The sequence below is a fragment of the Cherax quadricarinatus genome, chromosome 1 (genome assembly GCF_038502225.1).
Source record: "Cherax quadricarinatus isolate ZL_2023a chromosome 1, ASM3850222v1, whole genome shotgun sequence".
NCBI lineage: Eukaryota > Metazoa > Arthropoda > Malacostraca > Decapoda > Parastacidae > Cherax > Cherax quadricarinatus.
In genome coordinates, this window is record NC_091292.1 from 15,980,769 (window position 1) to 15,994,512 (window position 13,744).

The 13,744-nt window shown below is 38.8% G+C and overlaps 1 protein-coding gene across 11 annotated transcripts in view; it reads right to left on the reverse strand.

Annotated features, from left to right (window-relative positions):
* Positions 1-13,744, reverse strand: part of Usp16-45 (ubiquitin specific protease 16/45) — a gene marked incomplete in the record, with an annotated part of 416,997 nt that overhangs the window by 50,673 nt on the left and 352,580 nt on the right. For all 11 annotated transcript variants that reach the window (XM_070098356.1, XM_070098257.1, XM_070098221.1 and 8 more), the window contains 3 exon segments: positions 1,683-1,939; positions 3,181-3,321; positions 3,842-3,983. In XM_070098356.1, coding sequence (XP_069954457.1) covers positions 1,683-1,939; positions 3,181-3,321; positions 3,842-3,983 — 540 coding nt within the window.

Here is a 13,744-nt window from a genome sequence, read left to right on the forward strand (position 1 = left end):
TCTCTTCATTCTTGATAATTCCTGTACTCATCCACAAACTTTGCTGTATGTGACCCCACATGTAAAAGTTATATTTTTACCTCCAAATATATCTCTAATTCAGCCACTGGATCAGGGAGTTATTAAGCCATTCAAGTTTAACTACACAAAAAAGTTATGAAAAAACTAGTTGCATCAATGGACTCTGATTCCAACTTGGCAGTACCTAGCTTCTGGAATGAATTAAGCATTGCAGATGCTATCAGCTATGCTAGAAGTGCATGGAATGAAGTGCCCCAATCAACATTAAATGCAGACTGGGGAAAGTTATGGCCTTCTGTAGTTAATTCTTTCCTGGTTTTCCCTTGCTTGAGAGTCAGGGTCAGGAAACTTTTCAGCTGGCAAGGAGATTACCAGGTGATGGTTTTGAAGATATGAATGAAGAAGATGTGAATGAGCTCTTAGAAGATAATGATGATGAAGACAGGAGTCCAGAGGAAATGTTGGCAGAGCTCGATGCACAGATACAAGGGAGGGAGATAACAGAAGATGATGATGAAGAAGAACCTGAAGAAAAACAGTTAACATTGCAACAGTTATGTGAGCAGTACCATATTATTGGTAAAGTTACAGACTTTTTCACTGAAGAGAACCCTGACAAATCTAGAAGCAGTGCTTTAAAAAGGGGTCTAGACCAGCTGATGATGCCTTACCATCAGCTGTATAATGTACTGCAGGGTAAAAGAGCCCAGAGATCCATTACAGAATTTATACACACTCCAATACAACCATCGACTTCAGTACCAGAACCTCAACTATCCACTCCTGGTGACAATCAACAACCATCCACCTCAGCCCAGTAGGGCCACACCATGCATATCCACTCTCTTCACAATCATCCACAAACACCATTACCCACAATTTAAGGTAAGAAATACTATTATTTCTATTGCATTTGCAGTCTTCAGCAGTAATATATCACGACAATGAACTACAATTACATATTCATTTTTATTTTTGTAAGATCTGTTGGTCTAAAAAACAAGTCGTTTGACTTTTTGGGGGCTCCCAGGAACATAACCCTATTTTTCCCACAAGTTCTGCAGTTCATCTAACATGATTTTTTACCTAGCACAGCATTTTCAGGAACATAACTAGTGTTAAGTGACAGTTCAATAAAGCACCTCCATCTGTTAGCAGAGATGTGGATGCAGAATCTTTGACTGATGTACATCACTACATTAACCTACAGTTAATTATTTTTTTTTTTTTTTTTTTTTTTACAATTTGAAGACCTACAATAATTTGGTTGGCTTTTTTTTTTTTCCTGGGCTTCTAAGGAATATACACTATTTTTTTCCCTTTTGTTCATTGGTTCATTTTATACACTTTGTTTTTATGTGCTGTTTTCAGGAATATAAGTACCATGTTAACCAACCATCAACTATTTGTTTTAAGATATTTTATTTTTTCCTGAAGTTGGAAGTAGTATTATTTGTCAAGATACTTTTAGTGATAATGAAAATATAATACTGTATTCTAATACTGTAGTAGAAAATTCCAAAACAAATAAAATTGTAAATTTTTCTAGCAATAGTATTATGCTTTTTATTCTTCAAATTAGGAAGTGCATCCTAAATGCAACTGAGAGACATGTTTCTGAGATGGAATAAACTGTATATAGAGAATGGGGAAAAACTTACCGAGGAGCAAGTGTTGTTAGACTTCTTGCAATCCACTCTTGCTTTAATTTCTTCATATATTTTGTTTTCTTTCTACATTCATCTTCTTCCCCATCTGCAGCTCGGTCATTGAATGTGTGAAGAGTCTCTGTTGAGCCTCGCTTTTTATTGGAACACTGTGTATCCAATAAACTCTCTTTACTGCTGGACTTGCGTCGAATTTTCAATTCTTTAACTTTGAGGCACATTTCATCCATGTGTGCTTGATCGACCGAGATCTGCAATGCAATATTTATTATACAATTTTGATTTTACAGTCTAAGAGCCGTTAGCCTACCTGAAGTCATTTGAACGCTCAGCCTTATCTAAGGTATGCTGTATTATCACCACCCTTTCTCAGGATACTATGCACAACATTCAACTAACACCCAGCTAATTATTTACTGCAACATGAACATGTAATTATGTACAGCCTCTCGTCACTTAGCGAAGTACTCGTTTAGCAACGACTCTGACTTAAGATGGGTTCTCTGACCAGTATGAATACCTAAATATGTAATGTATATTACAGCCGATTTCTATTCTGTTCATTTCAATATACAGTACATTACTGTATAAACATTTAAAAATATACTAAAAATGGTATAAATGGTTCAAAGGTGACATTAAAACAATATAAAAGTTGGCTGACACAACCCACTACCATTATATTATGCTCCTTGCAGAAAATTCGGAGTGTGGAAATAAAGAGAGCTGAAGAGGGGTTGTTGAGGTGGTTTGGTCATTTAGAGAGAATGGATCAAAGTAGAATGACAGAGAGTGTATAAATCTGTAGGGTAAGGAAGGCAGGGTAGGGGTCATCCTCAAAAAGGTTGGAGGCAGGGGGTAAAGGAGGTTTTGTGGACAAGGGGCTTTGACTTCCAGCAAGTGTTCGTGAGCATGTTAGGTAGGAGTGAATGGAGACAAATGGTTTTTGGGACTTGATGAGCTGTTGGAGTATGAGCAGGGTAATATTCAGTGAAGGGATTCATGGAAACCATTTATTTTTATACAGCCGGACTTGAGTACTAGAAATGTGAAGTACAATGCCTGCACTTTAAAGGAGGAGTTTGGGATATTGGCAGTTTGGAAGGATATGTTATATATCTTTATATATGCTTCTAAACTGTTGTATCTGGGCGCCTCTGCAAAGACAGCGATTATGTATGAGTGAGGTGAAAGTGTTGGATGATAATGATGAAAGTATATATTTTCTTTTTGGGGATTTTCTTTCTTTTTGGGTCATCCTGCCTCGGTGGGAGGCAGCCAACTTGTTGAAAACAAAAAAATCCAAGTATGTGAATTTGGAGGTTCAACTATGCTTTTTTTTTTTTTTTGAGAAACTGGCATGACTTTGGTCTCAAGAGACCCAGTTCATAAAATTAAGCATTTTATTATGAAAGTCTTTCTTGTCAAGTGACAAAACCAGCTTGTAAAATATTGCATTCTGGTTTTCCCCATTGCCTATGCTCTTACATACCTTAGGTTCCATTGTTCCGATATCAAAGTTGTTGATGGTATCACCACTGGATATAGAGAAGGTGTCTCCAGTAATGTTTGATGCCTTACCAGTTGTGTTAATTGTATTATCTGACCTTAAAGATGTAATGTCTGCTCTCTCCTACAACCAGAAAAAATAATCTTTGTTACTGTATATAGTAGACAGATGAACTAATGAGATTCCAATAAGTCAAATGTATGTTTCATTTTTACATGACCCTGAGCCATACAAAAGCATTTTCCAAGGCTGAAATCTTTATTTAAAATAAAGATGACTTAGTAAAACGTTATTCCAGCTGCAACATAAAAATCGGAGTCCAATATAAAATCATGACTTTAGATTCCCTAATTACATCAAATTACAATTTATTATGGCTAGTCTTATGAAAAAAGTTCCTTTCATATTTTACTCACTCACACCACATTCACTAACAACTATTTTAAAAAGGACCATAAAAGCAGGTCTCAACTATATATTTATTTTCACTATAAAACAATGCAAAGGCTATGAAAAAACATATAATGCACAAGTACTGTAACAACATTAATAAGTGTATAAAGTGAACTTAAGGTGAATTTTTTCTGAGAATAACCATGCCATACAATACAGTATTACTACATATAATCTATAAAGTAATTACCACTGAATCATGAAAGTTTTCCAGGTCATCACCAGTATCAAGGCCATTACAGTCTCTCTCATATGGAGTGAAGTATCTTTCAGATGTATCCGAGGCTGAATTATAGTTTAACTGCTCACTGGAATGACAGGTCTTCAAACATCTGAAAAGAAAAAAAAACTTTTAATAAAACAATATAAGCATCAATCAAGTAAGCAGGAGACACACCAGTAACAAATACAATTAATAAGCTTTTTTGCAATTAAATATTCTCGTATTAAAGAATTATATACTCTATTATTACAAGGCTAAGATCGTCTGTGACTTACATTATTAGTATATCATGGAAAAGGGGCTAAACCCATAATGGGAAACCTAGAAATGGGAAATAATTGGGTTTGATCCAAGGAAGGGGAGGGTAGCTCTAATTTCTTGGATAAACAGCCCTTAACCAGCATCAAGGTACCTCCCATGATTATTTTTCTTATAATCAAGGGGGAAGCACTAGACCCATAGGATTATACAGCACCTGGGGGGGGAGGGGATGATGTGGAAAATATTCAGGCTTAATTCAGGGAACTGAAGTACAGATCCAATTCCCTAGATCAAGAGCCCCCTCACCAGCATCAAGGAACCTTCCTTGAGGGGACCTCCCATGAAGGGACTACAACTTACATTTATATTATTTCTAAAATAAACTTAAATATATTTGGTTATCTGGGAAGACTACATTCATATTATAATGAAAAACAAAAATTGAAATCTGTGATATAAAGTGGAAATACCTCCACCATGTGATGTACAGTATTTACAAGATTAATGATTAGAATATCTTGCCTAGATTAATAATTAATATGAATATACAATGATAAGCCAAGCACAGAACTTAAATAAAATAGTGTATTTTGTTGTTTTATTATGAAAGATATTGAATACCCAGTAAGAGTTCATACAAAATAATACTGAGTAAAAAAATTTTAGGCAATGGGGAAAAAATGCAAACAGCAAGACACACAGCAGGGGTCCACACTCACACAAGTGGCACACAAACTGTGTGTGTAACAAATAAGTTAAAGTTATGCAAGACAAGCAAGAAGGTACTGTATAATGACAGTCACATAAGCAAACTTTAACATGTACAGTAAAACCTCAATTTAACTGACCTTGATTTAATGGAACTCAGATTTATCGGACAAAATCTGTTGTCCAGACAAAGTCCAGAAACAAAGAACACAGGTAAGGATGAGCACTAAAGCAGGACTACTGACCTATGCTAGGCATGTCCAATTCACACCCACTCATGTACTTGTCCAACCTATTTTTAAAACTACCCAATAATGCTACTTGCGAGTTTGTTCCACTCATCTACATAAGAACATAAGAAATGAGGAACACTGCAGTAGACCTGTTGGCCCTTCACAAATCCAACCCACTAACAGAATAAACACTACCCAAGCAATAAACTTTGATAATTCTAGTTACTTTCGGGCAAGTCCTACTCAAATCCAACCCCTCTCACTCATGTATTTATCCAACCTAAATTTGAAATTACCAAAGGTTTTAGCTTCGATAACCCTACTAGGCAGACTGTTCCACTCATCAACTACCCTATTACCAAACCAGTACTACTTCCCTATATCCTTTCTAAATCTAAACTTATCTAATTTGAATCCATTATTGTGGGTTCTCTCTTGGAGGGATATCCTCAAAACCTTATTTATATCCCCCTCTGTTAATACCCATCTTCCACTTATACACTTCGATCATGTCTCCCCTCAGTCGTCTTACAAGTGTATATAAATAAAGAGACTTAAATCTTTCTTCATATGAAAGATATCTAATGCTATGTATTAACTTAGTCATTCTAAGCTGAATGTTTTCTAACGAATTTATATCCAATCTGTAATATGGAGATCAGAACTGAGCTGCATAATCTAAGTGAGGCCTTACTAATGATCTATAAAGCTGTAATATAACCACTGGATTTCTGTTGCTTACACTTCTTGATATAAATCCCAGTAATCTATTTGCCTTATTACGCATGTGTACACACTGCTGTCTAGGTTTAACCCTTTGAGGGTTTTCGTCGTACTAGTACGTCTTACGCATAGGGGTTTTTGTCGTACTAGTATGCATAAATTCTAGCGGCCTCAAATCTCACAGGAAAAGGCTGATAAGCCTAGATGTGAGAGAATGGGTCTGTGTGGTGGGTGTGCGCAGTAGGAAAAAAATCTGGGACCCAGTGGTGCATTGTGGGAATGCCATCATAGTACACAATTTCCACCGTGCCCTGTGGTAAGAAGTTCCTCACTCCTCGGCGAATTGGGACACTTTTGTTCCCCAGTGACAGTTCTAATACAGATGGAAGTGACAGTGAAGATGAGTTTCAAGGTTCTGGTGAGGTTTTGACCGAAACTAATGACCATAATATGGGTAATAGTGAGGAAAACCCAGACAACCCACAGCCTTCCACCTCTGGTGCTGGGCCGTCGTTCAGTTGTACCAGAATCAAAGAGGAAACTCCTATTTCCCAAAATCCCAGACTCAGATGTGAGCATTGGTGATGATAATGATAGTGATTATGAACTACAAGCTCTTCAAACTTGTTCCAAGAATGGAGGAGGAGGAGGAGGAGGAGGAGGAGGAGGCAGAGGAGGAGGAGGCAAGAGGAGGAGGAGGCAAGAGGAGGAGGAGGCAAGAGGAGGAGGAGGCAAGAGGAGGAGGAGGCAGAGGAGGAGGAGGAGGAGGAGGAGGAAGAAGAAGAGGAGGAGGAGGAGGAAGAAGAGGAGGAGGAGGAAGAGGAGGAGGAGGAAGAAGAAGAATACGTAATGAAAACAATAATACATAATAATAATACATAATAATAATAATACATAATAATAATAATAATAATAATAATAATAATAATAATAATAATAATACATAATAATAATAATAGGTAATAATAATAATATGTAATAATAAATGTTCACCCATGACAGTAACAAGATAAGGGGAGATAACATCTGATAAGTGCTGACGTTTGATGAGGGTAAATGAGGGTAGAGCTGATGCCAAAAGATGAGATGAACATCGCCCTCCCTTTGTTTTTGCTGGTATACTAACATTTCTGTCTGTCTATTTGCCTGTCTGTCAAGCTCCCTGTCTATCCATCTAGCTCTCTGTCTCAGAGAGCCACAAGACTGCGTCATCACTTTTACTCACATCTTCAAGCAGAGTATAGCACTTTGTCTGGGTTTCTTGGGTTATCCTAGGTAATTTATACCATGTATTCTTGTATTTATGTGTACCTGTGAGACAGAGATAGACAGACAGATAGAATGAGGGAGAAAGATAATTAGAATGGAGGAGGGGAAGCAGCATCCGACCCCATTGTTTTGACAGGCCGAGGGGGAAAGAGTAATGAGCTAATATGTCACTTTGACAGCTGCGGACTCCTTGTAATTTACACTATGGACAAGGAGGAGAAGGAGTAGGGGGAAGAGGAAGAAGAGGAGGAGGAGGAAGAGGAGGAGGAGGAAGAGGAGGAGAAGGAAGAGGAAGAGTAGGAGGAAGAGGAATAAGAGGAAGAGGAGGAGGAAGAGGAATAGTACAAGGAAGATTAGGGGGAAGAGGAGGAAGAGGAAGAAGAGGAGGAGGAGGAAGAGTAGGAGGAAGAGGAAGAAGAGGAGGAGGAGGAAGAGGAGGAGGAGGAAGAGGAAGAGTAGGAGGAAGAGGAAGAGGAGGAAGAGGAAGAGTATGAGGAAGAGTAGGGGGAAGAGGAGGAAGAGGAAGAAGAGGAGGAGGGTGGAACACTAGTACACTGGTACTGGTACACTAACATTTCTGTCTGTCTATTTGTCTGTCTGTCAAGCTCCCTGTCTATCTGTCTATCCGTCTAGCTCTCTGTCTCAGAGAGCCACAAGACTGTGTCATCATTTTTACTCACATCTTCAAGCAGAGTATAGCACTTTGTCTGGATTTCTTGGGTTATCCTAGGTAATTTATACTATGTATACTTGTATTTATGTGTACCTGTGAGACAGAGATAGATAGACAGATAGAAAGAGAGAGACAGATTGAAAGAGATAGAATGAGGGAGAAAGATAAAACACCATTGTGTATGACACCATGTTTCAGAGTTCCACAAGCTGCAGAACTAATAGGAATATGTTCAGTGACTGTATATTGGTATATATATTATAGAACAATAATAATAAACAATGTTTTGTATTGTTTGTTTTTGTAAACAAGTTTTGTAAACAATATATTGATAATTATGTTTGTGTGCTTATTGTGTTGTATACAACGAGTGTATATATGTACATTGCACCTTACTTTGGTCTCACAGGCCACATAAGTTATGTGAAAAAATAAAATAGTGAAAAAAACAACAAACCTTCAAATACAAGTAAACTAAAGTTTACCGGGTGAGCGGCAGTCGCCGCTGTTGCCATACGCGGCTCATTTTCTGCAAACTTCATGCATCCATATCTCCGTAAGTATTGATGGTAAATTTTTTTTGTTTATCCTATAATGTTTAGAAAAAAAACTCTATTTTTTCATAAGAAAAAATATTTTTTTTTTTTTTTGAAATTTGGCCGACCCTGAGAACGAGTTTCGGAGAGGGCCTGTCGACCCTCAAAGGGTTAAGGTCGCTGCTTACCATAACCCCCAAGTCCTTTTGGCAATCTGTATGGCTAAATTCTACATTATTTAACTTATATTAAGTGCTAGGATTATGGACACTCCTGAGCTTCAGAACCGTGCATTTATCTACAATGAACGGCATCTGCCACTTTTCTGACCACGAACTGAGTTTGTCTAAATCCTTCTGAAGTTCCACGACATCTACGTTTCAATAATTTATCCTATTTATCTTTGTATCATCGTCGAATTTGCTCATATCACTAGTAATTCCCTTGTCAAGGTCATTGATATATATTATAATCAACAAAGGGCCTAAGACTGATCCCTGTGGAACGCAACTTGTTACAGATCCCCACTCAGATTTAACCCCATTTATGCACACACTGCCTCCTGTTCGTGAGCCATGACTTGATCCATGACAGCACTTTTCCCTCAATGCCATGAGTTGCCACTTTTTTTAACAGTCTCTGGTGCAGTACTCTATCAAAAGCCTTACTAAAATCTAAATAAACAATATTGAATTCTCTATTGTGAACAACAGCCTTTGATCAAAAGCTTTACTGAAGAAGGTTAATAAATTAGTTAGGCAGGAACGGCCCCTCGTGAATCCATGCTGAGCATCATTAATCAAATTATGCTGATCAAGATGGCTTCTTATGATATCAGCTATAGACTAGTAATTTACCTACAATTAAGGTCAGGCTTATTGGGCGGTAATTTGACAGTAACGACTTGTTCCCTGCTTTAAAAATAGGAATTACATTGGCCATCTTCCACATATCAGACACTACACCTGTTTGAAGAGATATATTAAAAATATTAGTCAATGGTTCACAAAGTTCCATTTTGCACTCTTTAAGAACCCTTGAAAAAAGTTCATCAGGGCCCAGGGATTTATTTTGCTTCAATCGGTCTATCTGTTGGATAACCATTTCGCTAGTGACTGTGATATTACATAATTTATCTTCTTCAGGCCCATTAAAAACCTAATTATTGGGATATTATTAGTGTCTTCCTGAGTGAAAATTGAAAGAAAATAATTAGTATTAAAAATAGAGCACATTTCATTCTCCTTGTCAGTAAGATGCCCAGTTATTTTTAAGGGGATCTATCGTATCTCTAATTTTTGTTCTATAAACCTGGAAAAAACTTTTCTGGGTTAGTTTTCGAATCCCTAGCAACTTTAATTTCATAGTCCCATTTAGCTTTTCTTATCCCCTTTTTAACGTCCCTCTACAACTCTATTACCAAACTAGTGCTTTCCTATATCATCCTAAATCTAATTTTTTCCAACTTGAACCTACTGCTGCGAGTTCTGTCTTGGTTAGTTACTTTTAGCATGTTATTTATATCCCCTTTATTTATTCCTGTCTTCCACTGATACACCTCAATCATATCATATCCCCAATTCTATGCCCTTCCAGAGAGTGGAGATTTAATGCCCTCAGTCTATCCTCAGAGGAAAGATTTCTGATGTTAGGAATCATCCTTCTTTGTGATTTCCAGCATATTTAAGTCCATTCTGTAATATAGAGACCAGAACTGTGCAGCATAATCTAAATGAGGCCTTACCAAGGATACATAAAGCATAACCTGAGGACTCCTATTATTTATACTTTTTGATATAAGCCAAGAATTCTATTACCTTTATTATGAACATTTTTGTGCTCTTGTCTTGGTTTTAGATTACTGCTAACCAGAACACCTGAATCTTTGTCACATTCAAAGTGGTTATCACAAAATAAAAAATGGGAGGCAGATCTGAGAATAAATGAGTTATTATTATTACATTCATGGGAAGTGCTAAACCCTTAGGGGACATACATTGCTTGGGGTAATGGGAGGCATTCAGATTTGATCCAAGGGAGGGGAGCATAGGTCAAATTCCTTAGACCAACTGCCCCTTACATGAAGGAACTTTCCTTGAGGGAAGAATATTGATAAGAAACCATTATTATAGGTAGCTCTCTTCTAAAAAGAATGCCACTAGTCACACTTTCACTTGCCACTCTTGAATCCTGATGTCTCATTGGAGGGTCACCTGACACACCCTCAGACTATCCAGTCTTCAATGGGTGTAGTGACAGCCACCACAGCAGTACCAATTAAAGCTATGTAGAACAGAATCTGTAGTACTCTATTTTTTCTTAGTCTAGAAACTGGCTTTCACAAAAGGGGAAATCTCCCCACTAATGAAGCCAAAAGCAGAGGAGGGTTGCAGACACTTAAATTTGATCACATTTAGTTTTCCTGCTTATTTCCACCTTATGTAGTGTTTATATTTCTTGGCCACAGAATTCCTTAGTTTTACTTTGACTTCAGAACGATAATAAATTTGTTGAGTTAGGCATAAGAATTAACAACTGGGCGTCTACACTGCAAACTGAATTGTTTGCAATCCTAATGGCGCTAAAGCTAACCTATGACACTGAGCTTGACTCTATCATCATTACTGATTCTATGTCATCATTGAAGGCTCTTGGCTCATATAATGACTCCAACAACATGCTCATTGGGGAAGCCAGGTATAGATACTCAAAAATTAGGGACAAAGGAATTAATGTACAATTGCTATGGATCCCATCACACATTGGATTACTCCTTCATGATAAAGTTGATATGTTAGCCAAGAAGAGTATCGAGAAGGAGAATGTAGAATATAACTTTGGTATAACTGTGTCTAGCATTGGGAGAGAAGTAAATAATGAAAGTGATTGTTATAGGAATGCAGTTAGAAGCCTGAGTAGATCTATAACCCACTATGATAACATGAACGTAGATAAGTATGTTTATGGAGCAACTTGCAATGTGAACAGACTGACTGATGTTGTAGTGGCCAGGCTTAGGCTTGGTTACAAGTACTTCTGGCAGTTTGGGAGATGCACAGATGATGATCAAACTAAATGTAAATTATGTGATCAGGCATATGGTCACTCTCTTGAACACTATGTGCTTAATTGTCCACTTATTGAGGAATACAGAGACAGACAGTATAATAACCTATGTGACTTGTCAAGATATCTTATTAATGAAAATAAGATACCAGATATACAAAGCAAATTTCCTAAATTTGCTTGTAACAGATAAGTGAACTATAGATATGTAGATATAAATCCATATGTATTCCTGTTAACCCTTTGGGGCCTAGTTCCTAGGCCTTTTGTGTATCCATATGCTCTCGTGCTACCATCCACAGGATGGATATGGGGTGCACAATAAACTAGCCACTTCGGTGGCAAAATCTAAAATCTTCAGTACAAGACTTCTCATTTTCCCTAGTAAGTTCCTAAATGAATTTGCAACTTTTCAAATGTACTTCAGTAAACCATGGCTGCTTGCACACTGTGTGTGTGTTAGTTACCATTTTGTCCTAGGCACATGTCGATTAGACACTAGGCCTCTGTGTGTGTGTGTGTGTGTGTGTGTGTGTGTGTGTGTGTGTGTGTACTCACCTATTTGTGGTTGCAGGGGTCGAGTCCTAGCTCCTGGCCCCGCCTCTTCACCGGTTGCTACTAGGCCCTCTCTCTCCCCGCTCCATGAGCTTTATCAAACCTCGTCTTAAAACTGTGTATGGTTCCTGTCTCCACTACGTCATTTTCTAGGCTATTCCACTGCCTTACAACTCTATGACTGAAGAAATACTTCCTACTATCTCTCTGACTCATCTGTGTCTTCAACTTCCAATTGTGGCCTCTTGTTTCTGTGTCCCCTCCCTGGAACATCCTGTCCTTGTCCACCTTGTCTATTCCACGCAGTATTTTATATGTCGTTATCATGTCTCCCCTGACCCTCCTGTCCTCCAGTGTCGTCAGGCCGATTTCCCTTAATCTTTCTTCATAGGACATTCCCCTTAGCTCTGGAACTAACCTTGTTGCAAACCTTTGTACTTTCTCTAGTTTCTTGACGTGCTTTATCAAGTGCGGGTTCCAAACAGGTGCTGCATACTCCAGTATGGGCCTGACATACACGGTGTACAGTGTCTTGAATGACTCCTTACTAAGGTATCGGAATGCTGTTCTCAGGTTTGCCAGGCGCCCATATGCTGCAGCAGTTATCTGATTGATGTGTGCTTCCGGAGACATGCTCGGTGTTATACTCACCCCAAGATCTTTCTCCTTGAGTGAGGTTTGCAGTCTTTGGCCACCTAGCCTATACTCTGTCTGTGGTCTTCTGTGCCCTTCCCCTATCTTCATGACTTTGCATTTGGCAGGATTAAATTCGAGAAGCCATTTGCTGGACCAGGTGTCCAGTCTGTCCAGGTCTCTTTGAAGTCCTGCCTGGTCCTCATCAGATTTAATTCTCCTCATTAACTTCACATCATCTGCAAACAGGGACACTTCTGAGTCTAACCCTTCCGTCATGTCGTTCACATATACCAAAAATAGCACTGGTCCTAGGACCGACCCCTGTGGGACCCCGCTCGTCACAGGTGCCCACTGTGATACATCATTACGTACCATGACTCGTTGTTGCCTCCCTGTCAGGTATTCTCTGATCCATTGCAGTGCCCTTCCTGTTATATGCGCCTGATGCTCTAGCTTCTGCACTAATCTCTTGTGAGGAACTGTGTCAAAGGCCTTCTTGCAGTCCAAGAAGATGCAATCAACCCACCCCTCTCTCTCTTGTCTTACTTCTGTTATTTTATCATAAAACTCCAGAAGGTTTGTGACACAGGATTTGCCTTCCGTGAATCCGTGCTGGTTGGCATTTATACTCCTGTTCCGTTCCAGGTGCTCCACCACTCTCCTCCTGATAATCTTCTCCATAATTTTGCATACTATACACGTCAATGACACAGGTCTATAGTTTAGTGCCTCTTTTCTGTCTCCTTTTTTGAAAATGGGAACTACATTTGCCGTCTTCCATACCTAAGGTGTGTGTGTGTGTGTGTGTGTGTGTGTGCGCGTGTGCGTGTGTGCGTGCATGTGTGCGTGTGCATGTGCGTGTGTGTGTGTGCGCGTGTGCATGTGTGTGCGTGTGCATGTGTGTGCGCATGTGTGTGCGCACGCGTGTTTGTGTGTGTGTGCATGTGTGTGCGTGTGTGTGTGCGTGTGTGTGTGCGCGTGCGTGTATGTGCACGCGCGTGCTTGAAACAATAATTACAGTGGGCCCCCGCCTTACGATAGTATTTCATTCAAGAAGTCTGTTTGGGTGCCGTTACCGACCAAATTTGTTCCCATAAGGAATACTGTGAATTAGATTAGTCAGTTTCAGACTCCCAAATATACACATACAAAAGCACGTACAAAAATACACTTACATAATTGGTCGAGTTGGGAGATGATCGTAAGGCGG